Source organism: Entelurus aequoreus, linkage group LG18, assembly GCF_033978785.1.
Source record: "Entelurus aequoreus isolate RoL-2023_Sb linkage group LG18, RoL_Eaeq_v1.1, whole genome shotgun sequence".
Lineage (NCBI taxonomy): Eukaryota > Metazoa > Chordata > Actinopteri > Syngnathiformes > Syngnathidae > Entelurus > Entelurus aequoreus.
In genome coordinates, this window is record NC_084748.1 from 49884993 (window position 1) to 49897906 (window position 12914).

Consider the following 12914-nt stretch of genomic DNA (forward strand, 5'->3'; position numbering starts at 1 on the left):
GCCCTCGCAGCTTCGTCAGCAGCAACACTTCTTCGCCATCCACTAAGTACGTGCTTGGAAATACACGCCGGTGTCCGACGGAAAGGGTGGGCGATTAGGGACTGAGCACGCCTTCTTTAAAATCAGGTTAGAGGTATTTGTTTGGAACGGTGAATCACATTAGATTGTGCAAGCAGATCTGACAAAGATAAGACCTTCTGGAGGAAAGTTCTGTGGTCGGATGAAACTGAATTTGAGCTGTTTGGCCACAATACCCAGCAATATGTTTGGAGGAGAAAAGGTGAGGCCTTTAATCCCAGGAACACCATGCCTACCGTCAAGCACGGTGGTGGTAGTACTATGCTCTGGGCCTGTTTTGCTGCCAATGGAACTGGTGTGTCAGGCTTGTCACTGACAGTTTAGTTATGTTTGTTTTTATAACAGACTGGAGAGGCAGCTGATGGTGACCTTCTATCGCTCGGCTGTCGAGAGCCTGCTGACGTACTGCATAACAGTGTGGTACGCCAGCTGCACTGAAGCAGACAAACAGGCGATTCAGAGGGTCATAAACTCTGCACAAAAAATCATGGGCTGCCCCCTCCCCTCCCTGAAGGATTTACACAACTCCTGTTGCCTCAACAGAGCAAAGAACATCACCAAGGACAGCACACACCCTGGCTTCCACCTGTTCCACCTGCTACCATCGGGCAGGCGCTACAGGTGCCAGAGCTGTCACCATCTTGAACTCTAACTTATAATAAATAATTCCCCCCTATACAATACCATACCCTAATACCCTACTGTGCAACATTACCCTTCGAGTGCAATGCATCCGACACTGATTGTCTTGTTGTCTTGTTCTGTATATTGTACAGTATTTTGTATATTGTACAGGATTGCTTATTATTTTTTATTGGATAGTAGTCGGTTTATTTCAATTGTTAGTTTTTTCTTTATTATCTAATTTATTTTTACCCCATATTTGTTTCCACTTCCGCACCTTAAATTGGAGTCCTTAATCTCGTTATATAAATATAATGACAATAAAGTCCATTCTGTTTTATTTCCTGTAAGCGCTCTTATTTTGGTTCAGTTTCCCGCTTGTCTCCCTGAGCGCTGTTTCCCCTCCGCTGCGGCTGATTGGCACCTGGCCACAACTGGTGTCAATCAGCCGGCTGCTATTTAGACCTGCCTCGCCCTCCAGTCAGGGCTGGAGTATTGTCATTGTCACTGTTTGCTGGTTCCTGATAGCTATTTGCAGTTTGCTGCCTCCTAGCTCCTTGTTTTCCTGTTAGCTATATCCTGTTAGCTGTTAGCAGTTTCCAGTTTGCCTGTTCCTGGTTCCTGGTTTGTGTATTTTCTTAATTTTCGGACATTAAATCATGTTTTCCTGCACGAAGCCTGCCATCTCTGCATCAACAAGCTACAATCATCAGCCCGGAGGTTGGGTCTTGGGCGCAGTTGGGTGTTCCAACAGGACAATGACCCCAAACACACCTCAAAAGTGGTAAAGGAATGGCTAACTCAGGCTAGAATGAAGGTTTTAGAATGGCCTTCCCAAAGGTGAAGACACATGCATGGGATGAAGACCAATGTGCTGGCACTGACCTCTGAGCACACTTAGTCTGGTGGAGGCGGTGAGCTCCCCTGCCGAGTTGGAGGCGTGGCATTCGTAAATAGCCTCGTCTCTCGGGGTCCGCACGGGCTGGATCCTCAGGACCGAGCCGGACCCGTCGTCAAACTCTATGACCTGTTTCGGGGGGAACAAGACGACAATGTTTGTATAGTTCACAATGCAGTGGTACCTCGGTTTTTACACACCCCAGTTTGAGGTTTTGGTCGTTATATTAGCCTACTATCAAAATGACTATAGAAGTCTTATATAAGTGTTATAATAAAGGCAACACATGATATAAGTGTCTATATTAGCCTACTATCAAAATGACTTTAAAAGTCTTATATAAGTGTTATAATGAAGACAACACATGATGTAAGTGTCTATATTAGCTATATTAGCCTACTATCAAAATGACTTTAAAAGTCTTATACAAGTGTTATAATGAAGACAACACATGATGTAAGTGTCTATATTAGCCTACTATCAAAATGACTTTAAAAGTCTTATACAAGTGTTATAATGAAGACAACACATGATGTAAGTGTCTATATTAGCCTACTATCAAAATGACTTTAAAAGTCTTATATAAGTGTTATAATGAAGACAACACATGATGTAAGTGTCTATATTAGCCTACTATCAAAATGACTTTAAAAGTCTTATATAAGTGTTATAATGAAGACAACACATGATGTAAGTATCTATATTAGCCTACTATCAAAATGACTTTAAAAGTTTTATATAAGTGTTATAATGAAGACAACACATGATGTAAGTGTCTATATTAGTTATATTAGCCTACAATCAAAATGACTTTAAAAGTCTTATATAAGTGTTATAATGAAGACAACACATGATGTAAGTGTCTATATTAGCTATATTAGCCTACTATCAAAATGACTTTAAAAGTTTTATATAAGTGTTATAATGAAGACAACATATGATGTAAGTGTCTATATTAGCCTACTATCAAAATGACTTTAAAAGTCTTATATAAGTGTTATAATGAAGACAACACATGATGTAAGTGTCTATATTAGCCTACTATCAAAATGACTTTAAAAGTCTTATATAAGTATTATAATGAAGACAACACATGATGTAAGTGTCTATATTAGCCTACTATCAAAATGACTTTAAAAGTTTTATATAAGTGTTATAATGAAGACAACACATGATGTAAGTGTCTATATTAGTTATATTAGCCTACAATCAAAATGACTTTAAAAGTCTTATATAAGTGTTATGAAGACAACACATGATGTAAGTGTCTATATTAGCTATATTAGCCTACTATCAAAATGACTTTAAAAGTCTTATATAAGTGTTATAATGAAGACAACATATGATGTAAGTGTCTATATTAGCCTACTATCAAAATGACTTTAAAAGTCTTATATAAGTGTTATAATGAAGACAACACATGATGTAAGTGTCTATATTAGTTATATTAGCCTACAATCAAAATGACTTTAAAAGTCTTATATAAGTGTTATAATGAAGACAACACATGATGTAAGTGTCTATATTAGCTATATTAGCCTACTATCAAAATGACTTTAAAAGTCTTATATAAGTGTTATAATGAAGACAACATATGATGTAAGTGTCTATATTAGCCTACTATCAAAATGACTTTAAAAGTCTTATATAAGTGTTATTATGAAGACAACACATGATGTAAGTGTCTATATTAGCCTACTATCAAAATGATTTTAAAAGTCTTATATAAGTGTTATAATGAAGGCAACACATGATGTAAGTGTCTATATTAGCCTACTATCAACATGACTTTAAAAGTCTTATATAAGTGTTATAATGAAGGCAACACATGATGTAAGTGTCTATATTAGCCTACTATCAAAATGATTTTAAAAGTCTTATATAAGTGTTATAATGAAGGCAACACATGATGTAAGTGTCTATATTAGTTGTATTAGCCTACTATCAAAATGACTTTAAAAGTCTTATATAAGTGTTATAATGAAGACAACACATGATGTAAGTGTCTATATTAGCTATATTAGCCTACTATCAAAATGACTTTAAAAGTCTTATATAAGTGTTATAATGAAGGCAACACATGATGTAAGTGTCTATATTAGCTATATTAGCCTACTATCAAAATGAATTTAAAAGTCTTATATAAGTGTTATAATGAAGACAACGCATGATGTAAGTGTCTATATTAGCTATATTAGCCTACTATCAAAATGACTTTAAAAGTCTTATATAAGTGTTATAATGAAGACAACACATGATGTAAGTGTCTATATTAGCTATATTAGCCTACTATCAAAATGACTTTAAAAGTCTTATATAAGTGTTATAATGAAGACAACACAAGATGTAAGTGTCTATATTAGCCTACTATCAAAATTACTTTAAAAGTCTTATATAAGTGTTATAATGAAGACAACACATGATGTAAGTGTCTATATTAGCTATATTAGCCTACTATCAAAATGACTTTAAAAGTCTTATATAAGTGTTATAATGAAGACAACACATGATGTAAGTGTCTATATTAGCCTACTATCAAAATTACTTTAAAAGTCTTATATAAGTGTTATAATGAAGACAACACATGATGTAAGTGTCTATATTAGCCTACTATCAAAATGACTTTAAAAGTCTTATATAAGTGTTATAATGAAGACAACACATGATGTAAGTGTCTATATTAGCTATATTAGCCTACTATCAAAATGACTTTAAAAGTCTTATATAAGTGTTATAATGAAGACAACACATGATGTAAGTGTCTATATTAGCTATATTAGCCTACTATCAAAATGACTTTAAAAGTCTTATATAAGTGTTATAATGAAGACAACACATGATGTAAGTGTCTATATTAGCTATATTAGCCTACTATCAAAATGACTTTAAAAGTCTTATATAAGTGTTATAATGAAGACAACACATGATGTAAGTGTCTATATTAGCCTACTATCAAAATGACTATAAAAGTCTTATATAAGTGTTATAATGAAGACAATGCATGATGTAAGTGTCTATATTAGCTATATTAGCCTACTATCAAAATGACTTTAAAAGTCTTATATAAGTGTTATAATGAAGACAACACATGATGTAAGTGTCTATATTAGCCTACTATCAAAATTACTTTAAAAGTCTTATATAAGTGTTATAATGAAGACAACACATGATGTAAGTGTCTATATTAGCTATATTAGCCTACTATCAAAATGACTTTAAAAGTCTTATATAAGTGTTATAATGAAGGCAACACATGATGTAAGTGTCTATATTAGCCTACTATCAAAATGACTATAAAAGTCTTATATAAGTGTTATAATGAAGACAACGCATGATGTAAGTGTCTATATTAGCTATATTAGCCTACTATCAAAATGACTTTAAAAGTCTTATATAAGTGTTATAATGAAGACAACACATGATGTAAGTGTCTATATTAGCCTACTATCAAAATGATTTTAAAAGTCTTATATAAGTGTTATAATGAAGGCAACACATGATGTAAGTGTCTATATTAGCTATATTAGCCTACTATCAAAATGACTTTAAAAGTGTTATATAAGTGTTATAATGAAGGCAACACATGATGTAAGTGTCTATATTAGCTATATTAGCCTACTATCAAAATGACTTTAAAAGTCTTATATAAGTGTTATAATGAAGACAACACATGATGTAAGTGTCTATATTAGCTATATTAGCCTACTATCAAAATGACTTTAAAAGTCGTATATAAGTGTTATAATGAAGGCAACACATGATGTAAGTGTCTATATTAGCTATATTAGCCTACTATCAAAATGACTTTAAAATTGTTATATAAGTGTTATAATGAAGGCAACACATGATGTAAGTGTCTATATTAGCCTACTATCAAAATGACTTTAAAAGTCTTATATAAGTGTTATAATGAAGACAACACATGATATAAGTGTCTATATTAGCCTACTATCAAAATGACTTTAAAAGTCTTATATAAGTGTTATAATGAAGACAACACATGATATAAGTGTCTATATTAGCCTACTATCAAAATGACTTTAAAAGTCTTATATAAGTGTTATAATGAAGACAACACATGATATAAGTGTCTATATTAGCCTACTATCAAAGTTGGCCCACAAGTTGCCGGCCCCCGGTCTGGCCAAACAAGCAAGGGTACTATGAGGATTACCAGCTGTCCTCCCGAGTTTCACAGCAAGCCAGCTCTGATTCAAGTGTGTGTGCGATAAGAGAGCTACAAGTGGCACTTTAAATGTAGCTGACATGCTCACATTTGCTTTGAGGATTAGTTCCACCTCTTGGATGATGAAAATGGAAGAAGTAGTGAGAACACACCTCAGCGTTTAAGGATGGGGAGTCACGACAGTGTGACGTGTTGTGCAGTAAACTCTTATCAGCAAACAAAGTCCTGCATTCTTGGAGCCAACATGAGTGCCTGCACTTTGATAAATAAGGTGAGAAACACTACTGAGTCAAAGAAATAACTACAAACCCCGTTTCCATATGAGTTGGGAAATGGTGTTAGATGTAAATATAAACGGAATACAATGATTTGCAAATCCTTTTCAAGCCATATTCAGTTGAATATGCTACAAAGACAACATATTTCATGTTCAAACTCATAAACTGAATTTTTTTTTTGCAAATAATAATTAACTTAGAATGTCATGGCTGCAACACGTGCCAAAGTAGTTGGGAAAGGGCATGTTCACCACTGTGTTACATGGCCTTTCCTTTTAACAACATTTAGTAAAGGTTTGGGAAGTGAGGAGACACATTTTTGAAGTGGAATTCTTTCCCATTCTTGCTTGATGTACAGCTTAAGTTGTTCAACAGTCCGGGGGTCTCCCTTCTCACATTGCAGGTGCCACACATTTTCAATGTCTGGACTACAGGCAGGCCAGTCTAGTACCCGCACTCTTTTACTATGAAGCCACGTTGATGTAACACCTGGCTTGGCATTGTCTTGCTGAAATAAGCAGGGGCGTCCATGGTAACGTTGCTTGGATGGCAACATATGTTGCTCCAAAAGCTGTATGTACCTTTCAGCATTAATGGTGCCTTCACAGATGTGTAAGTTACCTATGTCTTGGCCACTAATACACCCCCATACCATCACACATGCTGCCTTTTACACTTTGCGCCTAGAACAATCCGGATGGTTCTTTTCCTCTTTGGTCCGGAGGACACGACGTCCACAGTTTCCAAAAACAATTTGAAATGTGGACTCGTCAGACCACAGAACACTTTTCCACTTTGTATCAGTCCATCTTAGATGAGCTCAGGCCCAGCCAAGCCGACGGCGTTTCTGGGTGTTGTTGATAAACGGTTTTCGCCTTGCATAGGAGAGTTTTAACTTGCACTTACAGATGTAGCGACCAACTGTAGTTACTGACAGTGGGTTTCTGAAGTGTTCCATGTGGTGATAACCTTTACACACTGATGTGGCTTGTTGATGCAGTACAGCCTGAGGGATGGAAGGTCACGGGCTTAGCTGCTTACGTGCAGTGATTTCTCCACATTCTCTGAACCCTTTGATGATATTACGGAGCGTAGATGGTGAAATCCCTAAATTCCTTGCAATAGCTGCTTGAGAAAGGTTGTTCTTAAACTGTTCAACAATTTGCTCAGGCATTTGTTGACAAAGTGGTGACCCTCGCCCCGTCCTTGTTTGTGAATGACTGAGCATTTCATGGACTCTACTTTTATACCCAATCATGGCACCCACCTGTTCCCAATTAGCCTGCACACCTGTGGGATGTTCCAAATAAGTGTTTGATGAGCATTCCTCAACTTTATCAGTATTTATTGCCACCTTTCCCAACTTCTTTGTCACGTGTTGCTGCCATCAAATTCTAAAGTTAATGATTATTTGCAAAAAAAAAATGTTTATGAGTTTGAACATCAAATATGTTGTCTTTGTAGCATATTCAACTGAATATGGCTTGAAAAGGATTTGCAAATCATTGTATTCCGTTTATATTTACATCTAACACCATTTCCCAACTCATATGGAAACGGGGTTTGTAGTATTGCCATCAAGAGAGATGTTTAAAATCCATTTTCAGAATTCCTGAAATTTTGTATTGCAATGTTTTGCATTGTAGAACTAGGAGTATGTCCATTCATTTGAAGGGGAATTTCCTGGAAATTTTAGAATTTTGGGAAAACCGGTCATTTGTAAGAATATTGATACTAGCACAATTGTCCTAAATTAGGGATGTCCGATAATGGCTTTTTGCCGTTATCCGATATTGTCCAACTCTTTAATTACCGATACCGATATCAACCGATACCGATATCAACTGATACATGCAGTCGTGGAATTAACACATTATTATGCCTAATTTGGACAACCAGGTATGGTGAAGATAAGGTACTTTTTAAAAAAATTAGTAAAATAAGATAAATTAAAAAAAAATTCTTGAATAAAAAAAAAAGTAAAACAATATAAAAACAGTTACATAGAAACTAGTAATGAATGAAAATGAGTAAAATTAACTGTTAAAGGTTAGTACTATTAGTGGACCAGCAGCACGCACAATCATGTGTGCTTACGGACTGTATCCCTTGCAGACTGTATTGATATATATTGATATATAATGTAGGAAGCAGAATATTATTAACAAAAAAGATACAACCCTTTTGTGTGAATGAGTGTAAATGGGGGAGGGAGGTTTTTTGGGTTGGTGCACTAATTGTAAGTGTATCTTGTGTTTTTTATGTGGATTTAATAAAAAAACCAAAACAAAAAAAAACAAAACGATACCGATAATAAAAAAAACGATACCGATAATTTCTGATATTACATTTTAACGCATATATCGGCCGATAATATGGGCAGGCCGATATTATCGGACATCTCTATCCTAAATGATATGAATGGGTTGGTGTTGATGTAGTAACAGTTTGAATTGAGAATGGGTATGTCAAAATTCCTGGAATTTTGGGAGAAAATGTAATTTGTGCGGAAAAAAAAAAGAACATGAGTTGTCCCAGGTAAGAGGAATGTTTTGAAGGTGCAATGGTCAAAAACGGTTGAAATATGTGGACTGTGAAAATATTCCAGGAAGAGGTGAAAATAGAGGGTTTGGAAAACTGGGAATTTCAGGAATTGTTATCAAATTTTGGAAATGGCAGTTTGATGGTCCAAGGTGAGTGGAGTGTGTGGATGTTGGAACGCTTCCAACCGGGTGAGAAATGTAGGATGTGCAGTCGATTGTGTAATGACCATTCATTGTCAATACGGAGAAAATTCCAGGAAAACCCAGAATTTTGGGAAGGGAAAACATGTTTTATGTTCCATATTTGGGAAGAGCAGTGTGGGTGTGGATGGTTTAAAGGTCAGAATCGGGTTTAAAAATGGCGCAACATTTAGAAAATATAGGGCATTGTAGAACTAGGAGTATGTCCATTCATTTGAAGGGGAATTTCCTGGAAATTTGAGAATTTTGGGAAAACCGGTAATTTTTAAGAATATTGATACTAGCACAATTGTCCTAAATGATATGAATGGGTTGGTGTTGACGTAGTAACAGTTTGAATTTGAAATGGGTATTTCACAATTCCTGGAATTTTGAGAACATTTTTTAATTTGTTCGGAAAAAAGAGAACATTTGTTGTCCCAGGTAAGAGGAATGTTTTGAAGGTGGAATGGTCAAAGACGGTTGAAATATGTGGACTGTGAAAATATTCCAGGAAGAGGTGAAAATAGAGATTTGGAAAACTGGGAATTCCAGGAATTTTTATCAAATCCTGGAAATGGCAGTTTGATGGTCCAAGGTGAGTGGAGTGTGTGGATGTTGGAACGCTTCCAACCGGATGAGAAATGTAGGATGTGCAGTCGATTGTATAATTTCAGGAATTCCAGGAAAACCCGGAATTTTGGGAAAGGGAAAACATGTTTTATGTTCGATATTTCAGAAGAGCAGTGTGGGTGTGGATGGTTTAAAGGTTGGAATAGGGTTTAAAAATGGCGCAACATTTAGAAAATGTAGGGCATTGTAGAACTAGGAGTATGTCCATTCATTTGAAGGGACATTTCCTGGAAATTTGAGAATTTTGGGAAAACCGGTAATTTTTAAGAATATTGATACTAGCACAATTGTCCTAAATGATATGAATGGGTTGGTGTTGACGTAGTGACAGTTTGAATTTGAAATGGGTATTTCACAATTCCTGGAATTTTGGGAAATTTTTTTAATTTGTGCGCAAAAAAAAAAGAACATTTGTTTTCCCGGGTAAGAGGAATGTTTTGAAGTTGGAATGGTCAAAAACGGTTGACATACAGTATGTGGACTGTGAAAATATTCCAGGAAGAGGTGAAAATAGAGATTTGGAAAACCGGGAAATTCCAGGAATTTTGATTAAATCTTGGAAATGGCAGTTTGATTGTCCAAGGTGAGTGGAGAGTGTGGATGTTGGAACGCTTCCAACCGGATGACAAATGTGGGATGTGCAGTCGATTGTGTAATGACCATTCATTGTCAATATTCCAGGAAAACCCAGAATTTTGGGGATGGGAAAATATGTTTTATGTTCCATATTTGGGAAGAGTAGTGTGGGTGTGGATGGTTTAAAGGTCAGAATCGGGTTTAAAAGTGGCGCAACATTTAGAAAATGTAGGGCATTGTAGAACTAGGAGTATGTCCATTCATTTGAAGGGACATTTCCTGGAAATTTGCCATCAAGAGGAATGTTTAAAATCCATCGTGTTCATCATTTATATGCATTGTTTTATACGAGTAAAACTATCATTATGTACTTGTTTTGTGTTGAAATGAACTACTGAATTTATTGACATTATCGGCGAAAATAGTTCTGATAAAAATGATGAACTTTAATATTATATATGTATATAAATATATAATATGTTTTAATATAATATTAATAATAATTTTGGTTTTTATACGATTTGGTTTCCAGTGACTATTATTGAACAGATAATAATACAACCCCAGGTAACACTGTACAGTATATTCAAAATATGTGACATTTCTTGAAAAAATAAGCTAGCAATAACCCACCGTGCTTTTATTTTGAAGGCCTAACTTTTCACAGCCTTTTTTTTCCATGGAAGGTAAAAATGCAGGACAACTATTGAAAGTACGCCGCTCTGATGGACGTTTGTACGGTGCACTGAAGGTCATGGATGGGAAATACAGTTGAATTAGTCATGAAAAGAAAATGTTTAGCAGGAGTAAACAAAATGTCATTTTCATGTTCTGGGACGTGTAACAAGTTTTGCTGGAGTGGACGACTGGGATTAACCTCCCTGGAAGATGATTATTACACGCTGGGAGGAGAGCAGGATTTGGAATTCTAAGAAGGCTTCAGCTGCCTGAAATCCAATAAATGTAAAGTCCAGCAGTAGGGACCTGTCAGGACCTGTCAGGACCTGTAAGGACCTGTGAGGACCTGTGAGGACCTGTGAGGACCTGAGAGGACCTGTGAGGACATGTGAGGACCTGTAAGGACTTGTCAGGACCTGTGATGACTTGTAAGGACCTGTAAGGACCTGTGATGACTTGTGAGGACATGTGAGGACCTGTCAGGACCTGTAAGGACCTGTGAGGACATGTGAGGACATGTGAGGACCTGTCAGGACCTGTGAGGACCTGTGATGACTTGTGAGGACATGTGAGGACCTGTGATGACTTGTGAGGACATGTGAGGACCTGTGATGACTTGTGAGGACATGTGAGGACCTGTGAGGACCTGTGAGGACATGTGAGGACCTGTCAGGACCTGTGAGGACATGTTAGGACCTATGAGGACCTGTCAGGACCTGTGATGACTTGTGAGGACCTGTGAGGACCTGTGAGGACCTGTTAGGACCTATGAGGACCTGTGAGGACTTGTGAGGACCTGTGAGGACATGTGAGGACCTGTCAGGACCTGTGAGGACATGTTAGGACCTATGAGGACCTGTCAGGACCTGTGATGACTTGTGAGGACCTGTGAGGACCTGTGAGGACCTGTTAGGACCTATGAGGACCTGTGAGGACATGTGAGGACATGTGACAGAAGAATACTTTTTGTCTGAAAGAGCTTTGTTGTTTCCAGCCTTTTTTAGGAAGACACTTAAATGATGGGTATGGTGGGCCACTTGAAATGACGAGGCAGGTCATTCAAAATGATGATGCAGGCCACTTGAAAGGATGTGGCAGGCCACATAAAATAATGTGGCAGGCCACATAAAATAATGTGGCAGGCCACATAAAATTATGAGGCAGGCCGTAGAAATGATGAGGCAGGCCACTAATGTGGCAGGGCACTAAAATGATGAGGCGGGCCACATAAAATGATGTGGCAGTCCACATAAAATGATCAGGCAGGCCGTTGAAATGATGAGGCAGGCCACTTGAAATGATGAGGCGGGCCACATAAAATAATGTGGCAGGCCACATAAAATTATGAGGCAGGCCGTAGAAATGATGAGGCAGGCCGTAGAAATGATGAGGCAGGCCACTAATGTGGCAGGGCACTAAAATGATGAGGCGGGCCACATAAAATAATGAGGCGGGCCACTAAAATAATGTGGCGGGCCACATAAAATAATGTGGCAGGCCGTAGAAATGATGAGGCAGGCCGTAGAAATGATGAGGCAGGCCACTAATGTGGCAGGGCACTAAAATGATGAGGCGGGCCACATAAAATGATGTGGCAGTCCACATAAAATGATGAGGCAGGCCGTTGAAATGATGAGGCAGGCCACTTGAAATGATGAGGCGGGCCACATAAAATAATGTGGCAGGCCACATAAATGATGAGGCGGGCCGTTGAAATGATGAGGCAGGCCGTTGAAATGATGAGGCAGGCCACATGAAATGATGAGGCAGGCCACATAAAATAATGTGCCAGGCCACATAAATGATGAGGCAGGCCGTTGAAATGATGAGGCAGGCCGTTGAAATGATGAGGCAGGCCACCTGAAATGATGAGGCGGGCCACATAAAATAATGTGGCAGGCCACATAAATGATGAGGCAGGCCGTAGAAATGATGAGGCAGGCCGTTGAAATGATGAGGTGGGCCACATAAAATAATTTTTGCAGGCCACATAAAATGATGAGGCAGGCCATTGAAATGATGAGGCAGGCCGTTGAAATGATGAAGTGGGCCACATAAAATAATTTTTGCAGGCCACATAAAATGATGAGGCAGGCCGTTGAAATGATGAGGCGGGCCACATAAAATAATGTGGCAGGCCACTTAAAATAATGTGGCAGGCCACTTAAAATAATGTGGCAGGCCACTTAAATAATGAGGCAAGCCACATAAATGATGATGTGGGCCTTGAAAATGATGAG

The 12914-nt window shown here is 37.5% G+C and overlaps 1 protein-coding gene across 4 annotated transcripts in view; it reads right to left on the minus strand.

The window, feature by feature from the left end:
• LOC133634240 (receptor-type tyrosine-protein phosphatase delta-like) overlaps positions 1–12914 on the minus strand; it is a 643216-nt gene that overhangs the window by 181022 nt on the left and 449280 nt on the right. For all 4 annotated transcript variants that reach the window (XM_062027362.1, XM_062027360.1, XM_062027361.1 and 1 more), the window contains one exon: positions 1588–1729. In XM_062027362.1, coding sequence (XP_061883346.1) covers positions 1588–1729 — 142 coding nt within the window. The remainder of the gene's footprint in view (positions 1–1587; positions 1730–12914) is intronic.